The 19,699-nt window shown below is 47.2% G+C and overlaps 2 protein-coding genes across 3 annotated transcripts; both read left to right on the top strand.

Moving 5' to 3' along the window:
• Positions 1-718: 718 nt before the first annotated feature.
• On the top strand, positions 719-2,667 carry LOC100829073 (pectate lyase). Its single transcript, XM_003563659.4, has 2 exons — positions 719-1,818; positions 1,903-2,667. The coding sequence occupies exons 1-2, from the start codon at positions 833-835 to the stop codon at positions 2,261-2,263; spliced, it is 1,347 nt and encodes a 448-aa protein (XP_003563707.1). The 5' UTR covers positions 719-832; the 3' UTR covers positions 2,264-2,667.
• Positions 2,668-9,481: 6,814 nt separating this feature from the next.
• On the top strand, positions 9,482-13,132 carry LOC100821666. Of its 2 annotated transcripts, none has more exons than XM_024457603.1 (2): positions 9,482-11,827; positions 12,745-13,132. In XM_024457603.1, the coding sequence occupies exon 1, from the start codon at positions 9,552-9,554 to the stop codon at positions 11,616-11,618; it is 2,067 nt and encodes a 688-aa protein (XP_024313371.1). In that variant the 5' UTR covers positions 9,482-9,551; the 3' UTR covers positions 11,619-11,827; positions 12,745-13,132. The 2 variants fall into 2 exon arrangements, with proteins under 2 accessions (XP_024313371.1, XP_003560633.1); XM_003560585.4 differs by having other exon boundaries at positions 12,740-13,132.
• Positions 13,133-19,699: the final 6,567 nt, after the last annotated feature.

The following is a 19,699-nucleotide window of genomic DNA, read 5'->3' as shown; positions in this document are numbered from 1 at the left end:
CATAAATTAGTGAAATAAGAACGAATATGAATTATATGACCTAAGATAATACTCCATCTGTTTCATAATTCTTGTCTCAAATTTGACTAAAAATGGATGTATCTATTCTTTAAAAGCGTCTAGCTAGATACATGTAATATTTCGACAAGAATTGTGGAACCGAGGGAGTAGATGGCAATATAACATTCTCTTCAAATATGTTGTGTATGTACGTTTTTAGTCCGTAGCAACACACATGTATTGTATTAGTTTGTCAGTAAAAAGTCAAAAATACCGGAAGATGAGGAGAGATTGTATGCAATGTTCCTAAAAATTTTTGCAGTGATGGAACGGAGAGAAAATTGTTAGCAGAAGAGTGTAACAGTAGTAGTAAAGACAAACCATCAACATAAACGTCCCACCCATGGGCCAGAGATGCATGTTATCCACGCACGGCACGAACTATTCCACTGTCATGTTTGTCCAAGTGTTGAATGCTGCATATGCATCGCGACCAAGAATAGCAAGGAACTCTAATTACCACCGGCCGGCGAGTCGAATCATGTCGTTCCTAGCTTGGTGCATGCCGTGCAGATCGACAAGAATCGAAACATGCGCGAGTGGCTGTCCTCCCTCCTCGCTTCACCACTCCCTAGCTTCTTCTCGACACGCCCCGGCCCCGCTATATATTCCTCGGCGCGACTCGTCCCTTGGATCGAGCAATCTTAATGGAGCTCACCGTCCTACCTACTCGGAACTAAATCCCGAAAGCCATATATATCACGAGGTAGTAGGAGGAGGGGAGCTCGCTAGCTAAGCATCATTGAATAAACCAAAAAGTGAAGAAGAACCAATGGAGGGGTTCCAATGGGGCAGGCGCGCCGGCTCCTTCGTCCTGTACGTGGTCTTCTTCTTCCTGTCGGCGTCCGCGCCCGTGTCGCAGGCCAACATCGGCGACTTCGACGAGCACTGGCAGCAGCGCAAGGCGGCGGCCCGCGCCGCAGCGGAAGCCATCTACCAGTCTGACCCTCTAGAGGTGGCCAACAGCCTGAACCGCGCCGTGCACCGTGCCACCAAGGAGGATGACGCGGGCACCCGGAGGTCGATGCTGGGCAAGCACAAGAAGTTCGCGGGCCCTTGCCGGGCCACGAACCCGATCGACCGCTGCTGGCGCTGCCGCAAGGACTGGGCCACGGACCGCAAGCGGCTGGCCCGGTGCGCGCAGGGGTTCGGGCGGAACGCGACGGGCGGGCTGGCGGGCAAGTTCTACATCGTGACGGACGGCAGCGACGACGACGTGCTGGCCCCGCGGCCCGGGACGCTCCGGTGGGCCGTGATCCAGGCGGAGCCGCTGTGGATCATCTTCGCCAGGTCCATGCTGATCAAGCTCAAGGAGGAGCTCCTCATCGGCAGCGACAAGACCATCGACGGCCGGGGCGCCCAGGTGCGCATCGCGGACGGCGCCCAGGTGACCGTGCAGTACGCGCACAACGTGATCATCCACAACATCCACATCAACGACCTGATCGTCGGCAAGGGCGGCATGATCCGGGACTCCCCCGCGCACTTCGGGTTCCGGACGCAGTCTGATGGCGACGGCGTCAATGTCTTCGGCTCCACCAGTGTGTGGCTCGACCACCTCTCCCTCGCCACCTGCCAGGACGGCCTCATCGACGTCATCGCCGAGTCCACCGGCGTCACCATCTCCAACTGCCACCTCACCAACCACAACGACGTCATGCTCTTCGGCTCCAGCGACAGCAACCCCAAGGACGTGATCATGCAGATCACCGTCGCCTTCAACCACTTCGGGCGCGGCCTCGTGCAGAGAATGCCAAGGTCCGTCATCCATCTCCATTAATCTCAAATTTGTTAACCTCCTCTGAATCTGATGCATATATATATGCATGCTTATTAATAAAGGTGCCGATGGGGATTCTTCCACGTGGTGAACAACGACTACACCCACTGGCTCATGTACGCCATTGGAGGCAGCAAGGACCCGACCATCCTCAGCCAGGGCAACCGCTACATCGCGCCGCCCAACCTGGCCGCCAAGCAGATCACCAAGCAGATAGGCGCGGCGGAGCCAGAGTGGAAGAACTGGGTGTGGCACTCGCAGGAGGACCTGCTCATGAACGGAGCCTTCTTCACCGAGACCGGCGGCGACATCAAGAGGAAGTTCGACAAGGACGACCTCATCAAGCCCAAGCCGGGAACATACGTCACCAGGCTCACGCGCTACGCCGGCTGCATCCCCTGCAGGCCCGGCAAGCCCTGCTAAATCTAGGTGTACGTCCCGGCCGGATCGACTCGATTATTTCCTAATCTCTAAATTATATAGTTTTGTAATGTTCAATTTTTTTTGCCACTTAAATTCGTATATGTGCACGTGTTAGGATATTTTGACACATCTGTGGGGTTCAAATCGAATGACCCTATGGATTGTACTTGTACATGCATTCGCCGTGTCAAGCCAGGCGATGCAGCAAAGAGGATGATGGGAAGACAACTTTTTTTCTTTTCTTTTTGAGAGGGATGGAAAGAAAACTTTGTGTGTAGGTCGTCATGTTGCTTAGGGAGGTGGATATATAGGCCTTGTACGACACAGAAATGCACATACGCAAGAGGGCCGAACCTAATTTGTTTCAAAATGTATTAATTAACTGTAAAGATATTATGCATCTATACTTATGTGCCATGTTTCAAAAAAAATTACATACGATTTTCTAAAAATATGTACTGTTACATGCAAAAACCATTACAGATACAAACGATTAATTCTAATTCTTCTAAAGATTAATTCTGACTCTTTTTTCCTTGATTATATAATGCACTTCAATTTCATTTGTTTCCCTTTTTCTTAGGTTTTCATTCCTCCATGGTAGTCTGAAAAACGCTAGTTTGGTACAAGTCTAAAATTTTGTTTCAACAAATTTTCGGTAACTTCCAAAACTATTTTGGATTTGGGTGTATGAAATTCCATCCAAAGTTTTACCTAAATTGTCTATCAAAAGTTAATGATGCAACTCTTAGCAGAAAAGAAAAAACGACAGACTGAATTTTAGGATGGAGCAACATAGGCTATTGCGTTGGGCTTAGATTGTAGTCAAACTCAAAATTTTAACCGACAGGATAAAGTTTCAAGGTCCACCGTAATTACTGAAATTTCATCGAAATTCTAAACCTTGGTTTGGCAGATACAAAACCTCAATCGTCCATCATATCCGATCAAACAACGCTCATCCTAGATGGTCATCATACAATATAATCTCTCATGCGTTATTTGAATTAGTTTCAATTTAGACACTACCAAGTTAAGAGAAAATGGATAGTATGTTTTCCCATATATATTTTTCCAAACGCCTGCTAGTGACCGAACTCCACTATTTTCTTTGTGCGGGAAAGAAAACATAAGAGAAGTGCTAAAATTCAGAAAATAAAAGCGGCACAAAACAAGACATCTTAAGGATGGATGCAAGCAACCCAACCATAAAAAAAACTACGGAACCAAAGGCCGACCTGAATTTAAGAAAACATTGACAACCGCAAAGTACCACGTCTATCTACGTTGTGGCATGCGATATTTCTATGCTAGCACAAAACTGATTGTGTCACGCAACCACCAAGATTATGGTGTCGTAAGTCGTAACAGATCATGAGATTATCAATAGAAGCATAAATTCTTAGGAAGCATGTCGATAAAGTCATCATACTGCAGGTCTGCAGCTTCTCCTCGCGATAGCTCCTAAGTTTCGTTCAAGCATTACAAGTGCAAGTGTAGCAGCTCCAAGCTATTCTCATGTTTGCACGCCAACAAGAGTTCCTGATTGAACATACGCGCGAGAAATTGTACAACATTGGTTTTCCGTTGGATTATTTCTCAAAGTTTTTGGAGACCAAAAAATATACTCCATACTATAAATATCCTCTGTTCAAGAGAGGGAAATCAAATGGGAAAATACATTACACGACCGATGTGAAGTTTGCATAGGCGACACACACGAGGTACGGCACGCATCCATCTAATCTATTACTATCTGTTAAATTGGAGTTGGTGGTGATGGGCGATCCTCCCTCTGGCGCCCGCCCTCTCCCGATCCGGAACAAGGCTGAAGCGTTTTCCCTCGGGCCTCGGGCCTACACGGCTCCACCTCCACGCACTGGTTGCCCCCTCCTGACCGCAAGTCCTCGACACCCAACCCCTGCTCTCCCTCTCTCTTTTCTTCGTCTCAATGTCTTGCGATCCCGCACCCAGCGTTCCCTCGGAGCCCACCCCGTCCCCTTCCTCCCCGTGAGGTAGCCGCCTCCTCCTCTTCGTCGCCCGCTTCCCTCCCTCCGCGCCGGCGGCGCCCTCCCCATCTCAGCCGGCACAGCCCTCATCTCTCCCTCTCTTTCGTACATAGCATGCGGCGCCAGGCCTCCTCATCCCGATCCAAACCTAGCCGACTCACCGTCGGGGAAGGCGGCGCCAGCCCTCCTCATCCAGATCCAAAGCTAGCCGGTGGGCAAGGGAATCAGCGGGAGGCCTTCCCTTCCCTCCTCCTCCCGCCAGACTCGAGAGAGGCAGAGGGAGGGAGAGATGCAGAGGCGTTACGCAGAGTGAAATGCACCCGAGGTTCCTATTCTTTCGCGAAGGTGTCAAGTAGGTCCCTAATCTTTGAAAATGCACGTTTAGGTCCTCATTGTTTGGTAAGTGGTTCATCCTAAGTCCCTCGCATGTATGCACAGCTCCGGCCACATGGCGTGGCTGCCACCTAGGCTTTGTGTCGGGGAACACGGTAGGTTACGCTAGCACAAAATAAAAATTCTACCGATTCCGCCCGGATCAATGCTGTAGATAATGCATCACGAGATTACCACTAGACGCGCGGACCCGTAGCGGAAGTAGAGTCGATGATGTCGATGCCGAGTAGTCGTTTGGCCTGCTCCTCCTTGTCGATCCACGAGCAGTTCGTCCAAGCGCCGCAGGTGCAACGCCTCCGAGGTATCCACACGTACAGGGAGGAACTCCGTGCGGCGGACTGCTAGATCCGATCACAAGGTTTTGGGCGTGAAGGTGTGACGGCCGAGTATAACTCGTGTCTGGACTGGTGTAACCCTAGCCGGGTTGGTCTCCTCCACTTATATAGACGTCCCTAGTGGGCTCAACACTTGAGACCCGTTAGGAGTCTAAGCCCGATACGAGTTGGATCCGATCCAACTCGGTCCCCACCCCTTAAGCGTGTGACCCTTCAGGTTCGCGGTCAGTCGGACACGACTACGAAGCTCGGACTGCGGGCCCGAGTAACACATTACTCGTCCACTAGCACCGACTCAAGTCGATAGTTGGTAGCGGCGCCTAGCAACACGTACCAACTCCCGAGTGACCACAAGGTATATTGACGAACCATACAATGTGTCATATGCAACATTCCTTTTGCCTCACGATATGTTTGTTGAGCTCAAGGCGAGTGCTTGTCATCCTTGTGGATAGCTCAACTCTCTTCTTATTCCTGTGATACAGATTCTCGAACGGGTTAACACTTAACCCAAGTTGCATGGCCATGCTTTCCGAATCTGATCACTCGAGAGGGCCCAGAGATATCTCTCCGAATAGGAGGGGCAAATCCCATCTTGATCAACCATGACTCGCAGCATGCTTCTCAGCAAATCCGAAAGCTACCTTTATAACCACTCAGTTACGGAGTAGCGTTTGGCAATCCCTAAGTAGGCCGATTCACATCCCAAGCTCATGCGATGACCTCAGGTCAAGGACTGGCATATACATCGTACTTGAGACTAACAAATGACAATCATTTCGTTGTGTCTCAGTGCGGGTCTGTCCGACTCAACAATCTCATTGTCGAGTCCATGCTATCGGTCGGCAACACCTTGCCTTATGCCTTCTGAAACATAGTCATTATACTGATTCACATTGCTAGTCTAGGTTATGTGTCCGCATAACCTCAATGATCAGGAACCATTAGAACAACATCATAGAATACATAGTCTCACAAACAAATCACGTATTTATTGATACATATCAGTGATGATGTTCAAGAACAATAACAATAACTCATGAATACATAGAAAATAACATCATCACATGATTGCCTCTAGGGCATATCTCCAACACTTTGGGCCCACACGTTAGGTGACGACGTGGCGTTGCAATCTTACAGAAAACCCGTCGCGTGGCAGATGTTCCTAAAAAGAAAAATGTGGCTACCAAGAGAAGGATGAGTTCTGCAAGAGTGGTAAAAAAGATTCCATTTTGTATACATGCAGATGTCACTAATCCTAGGTGGCAGCACCACGTGTTTGCCTGACGTGTGGGCCCACAGCCTAGGTGGCAGCCACGTCAAGCGGCCGGAGCTGTGCATACAGGCGTGGAACCTGAGATGAACCACTTAACAAACAATGAGAATTTAAACGTGCATTTTCAAAGATTGGAGACCTACTTGACACTTTCTCGAGAGGGCCCAGAAATACAGAGTGTTTACAATATAAATTAGACGATCAGATAAATGGTGATCAGATGAATGAACAGGTTTCAGAGAATTATTGTTGTCAAAGCAATTTAAATGTATCCACAGCCCAAGCAATTTACTTGTATCCACAACCCAAAGTTGATTGCTCGATCATGTGCAACCTGGTTGCTTATCAAAGTTTGTAGAGATCAATTTGTAATTAGCACCAAATTGGACTGAAACGTTGTTGACAAATAATGTACGTACCACATTCAAGTTGTCTCCGGTAGGTGCCAACTCGACGGCCACGGCATGCGGATTTGGGGACCCGATTTGGTCGTCGCCAACCACAAATCAGACGGTCAGTAGGACCGAGAAGGACACCAATAGAGTGGGGAGAGCTACGATGAAACCGGAGATGGCCGGCGGCAATGCATGGTCCGGGAGAGAGTTGGGTGAGATGAGAGAGTGAGATAGGTAGAAGGTGAGGAGTGAGATGGGTAGATGAGAAGACTGGACGCTGATTGTTATTTATTTTAATTTTTAATTACAGATTTTTCATTAATGGATAGCATCGTGTTAAAACTGTGGATATATCCCAGCTGCCTGATTTTTAAGTCAATTTTTAAGCAAAAGTCATAAATCTTAGTTGACGAATCAGAGACGTAGGATCAATATCTAGAAGTTATGTTAAATTTTTTTATATAGTCCTATCTCGGCATTGTTCTGTTTGATTAACATCAATTTTATTGCCGGAGTTCAGGTGTTTCTAGCGTCCCATGACAAACAACCAGCTCGGAAGAGTAGCAAATGACGGCGCCGCTAGCACAAAAGTGGAATGACGCCGACCGTGCCATGCTCAAGCATTATCAAAATTCAGCGGCATGATGCAGGCGACTACCTTTCAAAGTGGTCATTACGACACCGTCGTGTGCATGGGCCGTGGCAGCGCACGGGCATTTCCACTAGTATCTAATTAAAGTAGCAGAAATTCTACGGCCTAAATTTTGCGAAAGTTATCGTACGGTCCGGATTTGTCACAACATAACAAGAACAGTCTAAAAAACCGATCTCCTTGGCATGGAATCCGATCAAAAGTTCTCCATATCCATCTCAGTATGGAAATCAATCCGAAACCAAAATCTCGATATATCAATCAATGTCGGGGTGGAAATCAATCCAAAATCAATCTTCGTATGGAACCCAATCTAATATCTAATTAAAGTAGCAGAAATTCTACGGCCTAAATTTTGCGAAAGTTATCGTACGGTCCAGATTTGTCACAACATAACACAAACAGTCTAAAAAACCGATCTCCTTGGCATGGAATCCGATAAAAAATTCTCCATATCCATCTCAGTATGGAAATCAATCCGAAACCAAAACAAGAAATCTCGATATCAATCAATGTCGGGATGGAAATCAATCCAAAATCAATCTTCGTATGGAATCCAATTGGGTAGGAAAATCAATCGGTAAGGTTATGGAAACCAATCCAAACCAACTACTGTACTATATCCAGAAAATGTTGATTCTTTCAAGACAACGATCTTGAAGACACCACTGATGACCAAATCGCCGGAAACATACCAGCCACCGAAACCATCGATCTCTCTGATCCAATTAAAAAAGAGGAAAACCAGTGACTATTTGTATGTCCAGCGAATCCAAGAAGCCATGTCCTAATGGGCTTCACCATCGAGGAGCTCGAGCCCGTGGATAATACGGTGACGGTACTGAGCATACGCGGGTACATAACGATCTTTCAAGCCAACAACACGAGGCATGGTAGTCGGTAGCAGGTCTTCAGGAACGTAAGCATGCACAATTACATATGGCGATCTTTCGGGCCAACTAATCATGAGGCACGAACACGAACGCATGGCAGCAGGTGCCTTTAGGTACTTACGCATGTATATGTACCGATAATACATTAGTCGATTGGATCATCGAGGCTTCAATGCCAGATCTATATACTATTCAACCTTTCAACAAGTTTTTTTCAAATCAGTGATTCAAAAGCCAATCAAAAGTTATTTCAAGATTCTCTAAACAAAAAATCAGCACCCGGAAACACAAGTAAATTAGAAGCTTTTCTCTGCATTTTTCAAACAGTAACATACAAAATAATGCATTTGTTCTTCATACATACACTTTAAAATATTGGGTTAAATATATTTTGTACATAAGTCTTGATATACATTCTCATCAATAACTTCCTTTACTTAAGTTTTGAAAACGCCAGCCAGAAGCCGAGCTACCATAGGTGCACCCAAATCCGATATCTTGACCGCAAATCGGACACTGCTAGTTGCTAGAAGCAGCAGCAAAACCAAAAACAACACAAGAGAATAAGAAAAATTTCGTGTACAACGTCGATTAAAAATAATAATAAAAGTCATACATGCCAATGAATGATGGATCTAATAGATAGATTGGATTGGATAAAAATACTTAATAAAAAGAAAATCTATAATTGATGTCTAGAATCTTTGGAACATGTAAAATAAATTAAGATGCATGACCAAATAAAGGAGAATTCGTGTGGACGTTGGCCAAAAAATCATAAAAGTTGTACAGGCCTGATGGGCCAAATAGATACAATTGACTAGATAAAAAATAATGCTTCGAAATAATAGTTAGGATGAAGAAACCTACGGGTCCGTGATCGATACCTAAAAGAGAACTTTGACAGGAATTTAAATGCAACAGTCGGCGGTTGTTGATAGACGAAAGGTGGGGAAGCGGGAGCGTTGCCGGACGGTGAGAATCAAAGAGGCGTAATCGAGAGTTGGCGCAGCAACGCTAGGTGAAGAATGAAGTGAGAACTGAATTTTTCGAATCTTATAAGCAAATTAAATAGTATTTTAAACAAATTAAGAAACTCATGGGATAAGGCAAAATCTGTATGAGCAGTAAATTGCATACAAATAGAATAAATTTAAATTTCATACAAAATGAACTATGAAAAAACAAACTGAACATATATATTTAAATTTTATTACACAAGTTTGCGCGGGCCACACCGCTAGTTGCAACAGAAGATCCCAGCATAGCCTCGGTCTCCTTCCCCATCTCAGATCGATCTCGGGGCCTCGACGGCAGGACTGAACCCCGCACATGTCTCGTCTCCGCTCTCCGGCCGCCGCCATGGTCCAATCCCCACTCCAAACCCTCCCCTTCCTCCTCCTCCTCCTGCTACCCCTCCTCCTCCTCTCGCTTGCCCCCGCCGCCGCCGGGGCCGCGTTCGCCGGCCTCGACGCCTTCCTCTTGGCGGCGGCCGCGCGCGACCCCTCGGCCAGCAACGACACTTTCGGCTCTCTCCCCGCCAGCCTGCGCCGCGCGCTCGCCGCCCCGTCCCCGATCCTCCCGTCGCGCCTCCTCTCCCTTTCCGCCAACGTCCCCGTCAACGTCCGCCTCGGCGGCTCCTCCTTCCCGGCCTCCTCCGCGCGCATCCTCCCTTCGCTCATCTCGTCCGCCGTCTCCTCTTCCCACTTCCTCTCCAGCCGCAGCCCGCACCGCCTTGCGCTGTCCCACAACATCCATCTCGACGTCGCGGCCCCCGCTGCGTCGTCCGAGCTCGCAACCCGTGCCGGGACCGCCGTCCGCGCCCACCTCGATGCCTCGCCCGCGCCCTTCCACTCCAGCGCCCTCTCCTCCGTGCCCTACTCGGTTGTCGACGACCTCGTCGCTGAAGATTACCGACGGCTCGCCGGCTCGGCTTCCGCCCCAGCCGTCTACATCTACTTGCTCGACCTCGGCAAGCAGCCGCGTCCCTACGCCTACACCGCGGCTTCCTCCTCCGCTGATGCCCAGTCGCCTGGGTTCTCCCGCTGCCTCGCGCCTGTCTGGGCTGGCAAGGAGCGCTACATTTGGATCGACTTGGGTGCAGGGCCGGTTGACTACGGCCCGGCGCTCTCCGGCGATGGCGTTCTCCCTCGTGGTGAGTTTCATCCTCTGGCCGCTCTCCATGGCCGGCCCAAGTCAGAGAAAGCACTCCTCGCGGATCTCGCCTCACTGGTTCTCAGTGCTTACAAGTCTTTGCTAGTTCCTTCGCTCAGAATCCCAGTGCATTATGAGAGTTCATTGCTTATTCGGTTTGTTCACATCCATGGTGACGAGAAAGATCCTGCTGGACTCGATTGGGGTTTAATTGAACAGTCCATTCAGGATGGAGATCTGCTCTATGATGGCCAGAGCTTGAAGTTTGATAGGCACAGTGTCAAGTACTCTGAGTGCCCAATTTGCTCATTTACAATTGCCCGCTCAACGCACTCATTTACATCCAGGTTCTTGTTTGACAATTACACGCTGATAGTGAGTGAGTACTTGGACTCCAAGCGAATGAGGCAGGTGTTGTCGGACTCATCCGAGGAGATGCACCGTGTGGCTGGGGTTCATGATGATGGTGACTATGACAAGGTTGTGCCAGTTTATGTGTTTGATCTGGACTATGATAAGCTTCTGATGCTAGATAGGTACCACCAAGCTGTTGCTTTCCGTGATATGGTGGTTGCTGTGAGGACAAGGAGCTCGCAGACGGTCAGTGACTACAGCTGTAATGGGCGACATGTGATTACAATGACTAGGAATCTTGAGCGTCCAATCATCAGCTCAGTTCTGCAGACCATGTTTGGTGTGTCACCGACACACCAGTCATGGAGCCCTGAGCACAATGCCACGGTCGTGGATTACACTTGGAGCACCGGACATACACCATTTGGGCCATTCTCAGAGACCAAATCACTGTCTTTTGTGCAGAAAGATGCAGCCCGTAGGAATGTTCTTCTTACCACCCTGAACTACACAATCACTAGTACGATCGATGTTTTGGAATCAATGGCTGCCCATGGAGGGGAGAATATACTCCTTAGAAAGAAAAGGCATGTTGAGTTTATTCAAAGGTGGAATCTGCTCACTTACAAGTTGGAGAAGGTGGTGTCAGCCATGTCCCGTTTGGATTACAAGAAGGCAATGTATTTTCTGAGATCTTCAGACCATGATATGTATGCCGTTTACATGTTGGTGTATCAGGCTTCTCAGGAGCTGGAGGCCTCACTTATCTGCTTCAAAGATACACCGTTCCCGTGGTTACCAGTTTCCATGTCTGGAGTTTTCGTTTTTGGTTTCTTTTATGTGTATTCTAAGAGGGATAAATTGTTTAGAAGCAAAAGGAAGCAGTTCTGAGTTCTGACAGCAGTTTCGTTGGTGGATCCTGTTTGAAAGTTTTGTCCTGATGATATTATAGTCGACATCTGTCAGGAATCAGGAACTTGCATCCTTGCATGGAGCTGTGACATGACACTGGGAATGGCTGCATCTTGTTTCAACAAGATGAATTCACTGATAAGAGGTGTTCTAGATTATTTGGGGGAAGTGACACTTCCACAAGTCTTGTAAGTTTAATGTGCCTGAATCGCCCTTCATACATAATGTTTTATCTAGATTTTCAGACATACATATATGATTATATTGTTAATTAGCCTGTTTCTAATGTATTAGCTTTGTGCCTCCTATGCTCATGTCTAGTTTCAAGATCCGAAATTCTACAGTTTTTGCGTTAAAAAATACAACTTACCATTTCAATAGCATAACATATCTCAAAGTTTTTTTTTCACATTCTGGTTCTTACAAACAAATATATGTTGGCAGATTTGACTTATCATATAAGTTATTGGAGTGCAAGAGTATTCCCAGACAATTGTCATAACTATTAACTAGTTCTTCAATCCTGAATAGGATTTGTGTTAGATAGGGAGGAAACCCTTCAGGTTTTTGTTTAGCTGAATTGCTGCCCTTGAAAAGTGTAAGATGTGATTAGCATTTCCGAAGTTGCTTGTAGGGTAATTTGTTTGAAATGGCACTTCTATCACATGATATTATTTTCTCTTAGTCAAGAAGTGATGTTTCGACTCTTTTTTGTGGAACACTAAAATCGATAAAAGTGATAAAATCAAATGAGATGCGTAATCCAACAGGGGCAAAGCCATGTGATGTATATATAACTGCAAGTCTGCAAAGCTTTCTTGCACCTCTTGCACGATGACTCCATTGCAGCATGGCTATTTTTTTTAACTCAGTTGTAGCAGAGTTGCTTGGGAGGGTACTTATGCATTTTATTCAAGGGAAAATGGTACCTGACCTTAACTCTTAACTGATCTCATTTCCCTTTATGCGGCATTTACACTCTGATTATTGGTGCAATTTTTGCGGGAACAAGAAGTAACAGCTGATATTTTTAGCCTAGCTCTGCTCACTACAGCAGGCTGGATTCGTGGTGCCTAAATAATTATTCAATATTCTTCCAGAATAGGACGACTTCTGCAGAGGGTGGGTGCCTGATGCAGGTTCAAGATTCCTAGGCTCCTAGCTAGGTGAACCCTCGTGAGGATGCTTAATATCTTGGAGGATGTCCGACGAATGCTTGTCCAGTGCCTGTTGAAGTGTGCGTGCAGCCGTGCACTACATAAACCCCAGGAACCAGCTGGAGGTGCTTAATATCTTGGAGGGTGTTTAGGATCTTCCATGGTCTGTCTTGGACGTGAGTGCCCGGGTTTGTCGCTGGGAGTATTCTTAGGATCTTTGGAACCAGATGGGTGGTTAAGTCCGGCTTAGGCTTGTAAATTGAAGGTTGAAATGTGGTACATGAACCATGAGGATCTTGAAGGGGGCGCCTTGAAGGCTTGTCTGTTACATGTTTATATGTCCTAGTTCGACCCTTGGGTTCAGGAACTTGGTTCTTGGTATTGTCACAGGAAGAGATACGGGAACCCTCGGCAACTCCAAGATCAGGGTCTTGGCAAACTTTGTGATTAGGACCTTTTCCTGGCAAACTTTGTGATTTACATGTTGAGTGCTACATGAATAGTCAGGAATCAGGTGTTTAGGATCTTTGAGGCTGCAAGTCGGAGGACCTCCAAGAACTGGATGAACTAGGGGCTTAGGGCATCTCCAAGGGTTAGCCCTCGTTGTCCTCTCTATTTATCCATTCGAGGGATGTCCCGACAAATGGGGACTCAAATGGACAAATAGGGATGAAAAAATTAGCATGTCACCCAATGGCAACCCATTAGGATCTCGAAGTATAGGAGGACAAGGCTTATCGATTGGAGTTTTCGGTGTGATAAGGGGATCGTCACGAATCTTTTCCGAGGCAACTAGCCTCTGACTCCAATCTGACGAAGTGTAAAAAAACAGCCAGATATATTAGTAAAAGGTGCGGTGCAAGTACTAAAATACTGTTGTTGTAGCGTCGTCGAAGTTAAATTTCTTAAAATTTGAACAAGTTTATAGAAATTTTTTATCAACATTTACAACTCAACCATTAATTTTATTAAATCTATCATGACATATCGTCATGTTATACTAATTTCTATTGCACTACCTTCGCTCCTAAATATAAGAAGTCATTACTTTGTCCTAAGTCAAAATTTTCAAATTTGACTAAGTCTAAATTAGCTCTATTAAATCTTTTATTATATATATTTTCATAGTATACTTGATACTGTAGATTTTAATACATTTTTTCTATAACTTTGGTCAAACTTGCAGAATTTTGAACTAGGACATTTATATTATATTTATAAGAACGGAGTGATCACTCATTAGTACATTTTCTATAATTTCGGACTTTAAAATATTTGACTTAGAACAAAAATAAAATATCTTATATTTATCGACTGAGGCTGTACATAATTATTCAATTGGGTTTTCTCAGCTAGTTATCTGAAGCAGGTGGAAGTTGCTATCTGAAGCAAGCAAGTGGAGGCTGAACGACCGGAGTAGCCCGAATATCTGTTGATTCCGTTCCCTGGTGCCGCTCATCTCGCATGCAGCGGTTTGCATGCGAGACGAGCGGCACCAGGGAGTGCAGAAATGAGCGTGAAGCAAATGCCATTGCCATCGCGGCTCTAAGAAAGGAAGTTAATCAAAGGACAAGTCAAGTGGTTCTGTCCAAAAGGAAGTTGATCAGTTCTGACTGCCCGTAAACCAGTCGCTTGTACAGGTGGCTATCGGGCCGGGCTTTTCGGAATGGCCCGGAAGCCCAGTGTGCTTGGCCTGGCACCAAGTTAGACGGGCCGGGCCGAAGCTAGCGGCACTTGCAGATCTATTTTGCTGTAGCATTTTGTGTCATTGCGCCTTGCTTTTTACAAGTGACTAGTATTTCTACAAGCAACATCGGAGCGACCAAAGCTATACCTATGTTTGAACCTGGTTAGATATAATTTTTAACGTCAACTGGAATGAGATTGGGGATCAAAACCTCGATATTGAACATGACTTAAAAACTGAGATTCGCCTGAACAAAATAGAATGAGATTAAGAGTTATAGGTGGCTATTGGGCGGGCTTTTCGCTTCGGCCTGTGCCGCACCCGCGCCTCACACCGGATGTCACGCGCTAAGGAAATAAAACTTGCTTGTGTCAGGTATCAAACCCAGAACCTCTGGTCACTCCTTTCCCTTGCTAACCACTAGACCAAGGTAACTATTGTGCTAGTCGTAAGCACAAGCATATTTTTGACCTATTTCAAGTGGCTTGCACGTCTAAAAAGGCCATTGGACTGTAGTTTACACGGGCTTTTTTCAGGCCTGTCGGGCTTAGGGGGCCGCGCCTGGGCCTTTAGGCGGCCATTTGTTGCCGACTTGGCCCGGCCCCTTTATTGTTGGGCTTGGGGCGCGTGCCCGGCCTAGGCCCGTTTAGTTGGTGCCGGGCCGGCCCGATAGCCACCTATACTTGGCTCCCTGGCTATTGCACCCTAGGTGCCCCACCCCTTCATCTTGAACGGCGGGCAATGTGCTGCCGAATGCCGATGCTTGTGCCACACGGACACGCCACCGGGGACTGGCCTACGGCCGTGCTACCTGGGCTGTAGCACGGGTCCAGCCCATCTGGAGAATACTGGGTATAGTATTTTTTGAGCCCACCTAATTGTTTCCGGACAACGTATCCCCTCCAGTCAGCCCAGCCCAACATGGTACAGCCCACAAGGCACACACCACGGCAGCCCAGGCATCCAGGCGCTCCGCGCTCGCTCGGTTGCTCGATGCCTGTTGCTTGTCCTGTGACGTCTCTGTACTGCCTGATTTTGAAACTTCAGAAGCCACCCCCAAAATCCCTCGCACTGCCAAAGCGATAGATCCCCGATTCTCCGTTTTCAACACCAACGGATTGCATGGCTGTCTTGGTGGCAGGACAAGAGACGGAGCATCATGCTTCCAGGTATGGCGATCTAGTCAATGAAATTTGTGAGCTGTTGAAGAATGGTAGAAGTTTTTTTTTGTGAAAGGGGAAAGATCTCAGAATAAGGTTAGTCATGTGCTAGGTTCTGTTCCACCACCCGTGGGTTCTGTTCCACCACCTGTGAACTTTGTGAACTTTGACTGGTTGAGCACGGCGGTCTGTAGGTTCTGTTCCACCACCTGTGGTGGATGTAGTACTCCGAGATTGTACTGAGTGTTCATCTTAATAGTTAATATATATCATCTTCTACTCGGAAAAAAAGAAATTTTCTTGCATTTGAAATTTTGAGCGATCGATGTTTTATCACCGGTACTTGTTCTTTGAGGTCTTACAGATTATTATGTTTAATTTGAAACAGAGAGATTCTATCCATGATCTAACATTAATAGTTTTTGTTTCTTTGGAGATGACTAAAGTGTTTGGGTGGAAAAACATTTACTACCGTACAGTTTATTGTCCGTCTAGCAAAGCTTTTGGGTGTTAAAGTTAGCCCCCTCCTTCATTCGTTCCTGGGTCTGCCACTGACGCGACCCATATGTATAGCTGACCACATGGGCCAGGCCTGGCAAAAAGCCCGCTAGCATGGCTTCGGCTTGGCATGGCACGGATTTAAACAGGCCATCCCGGCTCGCGACCAGGCTGGTGTCGTGGTTGGGCCTCAAGCCCGAGGGTTGGCACGGCCCGTTTAGTTTTTTCTAATTAAAGATTTAACTTTGAATTTCCTAGCAGGCCCAATTGCTAAATTTGTTTGGGCCGAGCTACTGGACCGTGTCTGGACCAGGGTTTGGTCGTAGCGGGCCAGCACAACATGGCCCGTTAAAACAGGCCCGGCCGGGTTAAGCTCGTTAAGAAGCAGATTATTAATTATAGGAGTTATCTTGTAATTTCTAGGGTTTATATCCAATGCATTGGTTCTCGAGTTTGAAATAAAGTTACATGTTATTTTATTAAAAAAGCAGACGGGCCTGGGGTCCGTTAACTAGCTATCTATAGCCGTATGGCCTCAGTGCTGTACTAAGGGGGTGTTTCTTTTGGCGTCTACTAATGTGTTTTTGCTAGTGTAGTGCCAACTTACGGTCTTGCCTATGTTGGTGCCAATGGCGTGCCAACCATTTTTTTACGGAAAATAGTAGGGAAGGTCCCTGCTGCGTGATTTTGTATTTATGGAAAATGGGGTATGTACAGGTGGGGTATTTACAAAGGGAGTGACAATCTTTATGGAACGAGACATATGAAACTGAAATTTTGCAGATTTAAATAACTCATCAATGTTATGATCCTGACCCCCTATATGATATAGTTTCGAAACATTATGCTGTAAATATTTATGGAATCTTTAGCTCTACAATAGACTCTATTGGTAGCGGCGGTCTGTTACACCTTTAGACCGCGGCTTGCTTGTTTTTTTTTTGTGATTTAGCACAAATCAATGAGATGGAGCAAATTTGAAATATATGTTCTGATATAATACGTGATGTACAATATCTTCCAAAATATGAGCGAGTTGCTGGAGTATATTTCACAGATTTAGGTACTACTGTGTGATACACGAACAATCGCACCACCTTGTTTCTTGATTCCCTTAGAGCATATTCAGCCGGCGGCCCTACAGACCCCCCAAACCAAATTTGGGGGCGCCGACGCCCAAAAACAGACCCAGCTGGGCCCCTATTCTCAAAATTTAGCCGTCACGGCCTAATAAATTAGCGGCGCCCCCAGGCCGAACCCAACCCACGGGGAGGCGAGCGGGGGCGCCGGCAAAGCGTTTTATGGCGCGGGCCTGTCCTGTCAGTCGCCATTTATCTCCCTCACCGGCTTCGCCTCGGCTTCCCAGGTGAGTTATGGCAGTCGCCGGGTCCAACCACCGCCCAGTCTCGTCGGCTTCCACACGGCGCGTCCTCGCGCATTCCCAACGCCTGTTTCTCACCTCGTTCATCGCCCCGGCGGGTTAACTTCGGCGCCCATAAAAGGCAGCGCAGGCCCGGTGAGCACGTCATTCTGCTCCTCGCCCTTCTCCTCCTCCTCGCCACGCCCTTCTCCTCGTCGCCATGGCCGCTGGCAACCCGTGGGAGGAACGCCGCTGACTCCGCGTCGACGAGGCCGAGGCGTTGGCACGCGCTGGCTCCCTCTCACCACCGGACTACCGCTTGCCCCACGGTTGGGTTCTCAGCCTGGTCAGCAGGCCCATGCCGCCGCCGCAGGGAGCGCGCCGACGAGAAAGGATCGCGGAGCACTACTTCCGCAACTAGACGCCGGAGAAGCAGGCGATGCTTAAGTGGGACCGCCACACCGGCACCGCCTGGACGCCCTTTGAAGCGACCGCCCCCGTACACGGGTTCGATCTCTGTGCTTTAGTGCTAGTCCCCGGATCGACTCTCTAGCACACACAGTTTCAAGATGTAATATCATAAAAAAAAGGTCTCAATATTACAACGTATCATCCAAAATTTAAAAGTACTTACAACTCGCATAACCCCACGGGTTAGCTGGAAATAAAACAACTGTTTAGCAACGGAAAGCGAAAGATACAAGGGCACATCAACACCACGGTGAGAGCGTGTTGGAATATAGGCACGTAACCCAAACAAGCAGAACGTACATCTTACTCGTCGTCGGAGTTTCCTGCATCATTAAACGATGCAGCCACTAGGGTCAATACATTAAATGTATTGGCAAGATTCACCAAGAATTATATCAGAACCTACCAAGTATATGCATAGTGTGGCAAAGTGGGGTTCAAGGCTATTTGCATAAAAGCTTAGTTATTTAATCCTATCTTTTGATCAAAATAGAATTTCATCACTAATGGACATGGGGTAGACACACCCATGCTCCTATTAAACTAAGGACATTGAGTAGACACATCAATGCTCCTAAACTCAAGTTCAAACCATTCATTTTATTAAGAAATTAGAATGAGTGAGACTTTCCTTACAGCTCCACATCTAGTTGCTCAAATTACTTAGTTTTGACGCTCTCGAGAGTTTGTACACATTCCCCACAAGAAACCGACGGGTTAATCCCTTGCCGTCCTCAGGGTAGAGTAGCAACGGCATCGATTACGAGATTTTCAGAGCATACAATAAACAAAAGATAATTATTATGCATGAAATAAGGATGGACTTTAAATAAAGGTTTATATTGTTTTTGCAAAACATAGAGCAAGATTAAATTTGTGTGGGAACCTCATTTACAAAATAATTTTCTCTTCTGGTCCCAATGGACCAGAGCATACTTAAATAATTTTACAGCAAGCTAACATGCTCAAAATTACTTAATTTTCATTTGAAATTTAAACCATATTCAACCATTCTTTAATTTCCTTCTGACAAAGTTGTTCAAACTTGAAATTGGACTGTGCCAAAATATTCTACAAGTTGTGAGGATTCCAAAAAGGTGCGGATCATATTTTTTGGACAAGCGTTTTAAAAGTTATGATGCTTTGAATAACCGAGGACTTTTCTGCAAAATGTACATTAATTCGGCCAAAATTAGGTTAAAAATTTCTTTGCCACGTGGTGGAACGGTATTGGTTGGAAGCTAGGGTTTACCCTGGGCGGCGCGAGCTCGCCGGAATCGGAGGAGAAACGCGGCGGCGGCGGCGCGGTTGGGGCTCGGGACGGACGGGCGGCTCGGACGCCAGGCGGCGGCGAACGGCGCGGGCGGCGCGGGCGGTTTGGGAGCAGGGGCGGTCGGCGATTGGCGGCGGCGGTCGGGCGGCACGGCGCTGATGGCGGTGTGGGCGAACGGCAGCGCAGCGCGGATGGCGGCCGGCGGCAACGGCGGTGAGGCTGCAGGCGAACAAACTCAAGTCCGATCGCGTAAAAACGTGCGCACGGGAGAGGAGAGGAGGAGAAGGGCGGTTGGCGGACGAGATACTCACCGGAGCGGCGGCGAACCGCGAAGAACGGCGGCGGCAGAGAGCTCCTCCGGCGAGGAATTCACGTGAAACCGGGGTGCAATCGAGTGAACGGTTTGGGGGAAGTGGAGCAGAAATCGAGGGCTTCGGGATGACGCGCAAGGATT

The sequence above is a fragment of the Brachypodium distachyon genome, chromosome 1 (genome assembly GCF_000005505.3).
Source record: "Brachypodium distachyon strain Bd21 chromosome 1, Brachypodium_distachyon_v3.0, whole genome shotgun sequence".
In the NCBI taxonomy this organism is placed as follows: domain Eukaryota; kingdom Viridiplantae; phylum Streptophyta; class Magnoliopsida; order Poales; family Poaceae; genus Brachypodium; species Brachypodium distachyon.
The sequence above is the reverse complement of the archived record's forward strand: the minus strand, read 5'-3'. Positions and strand labels throughout refer to the sequence as shown.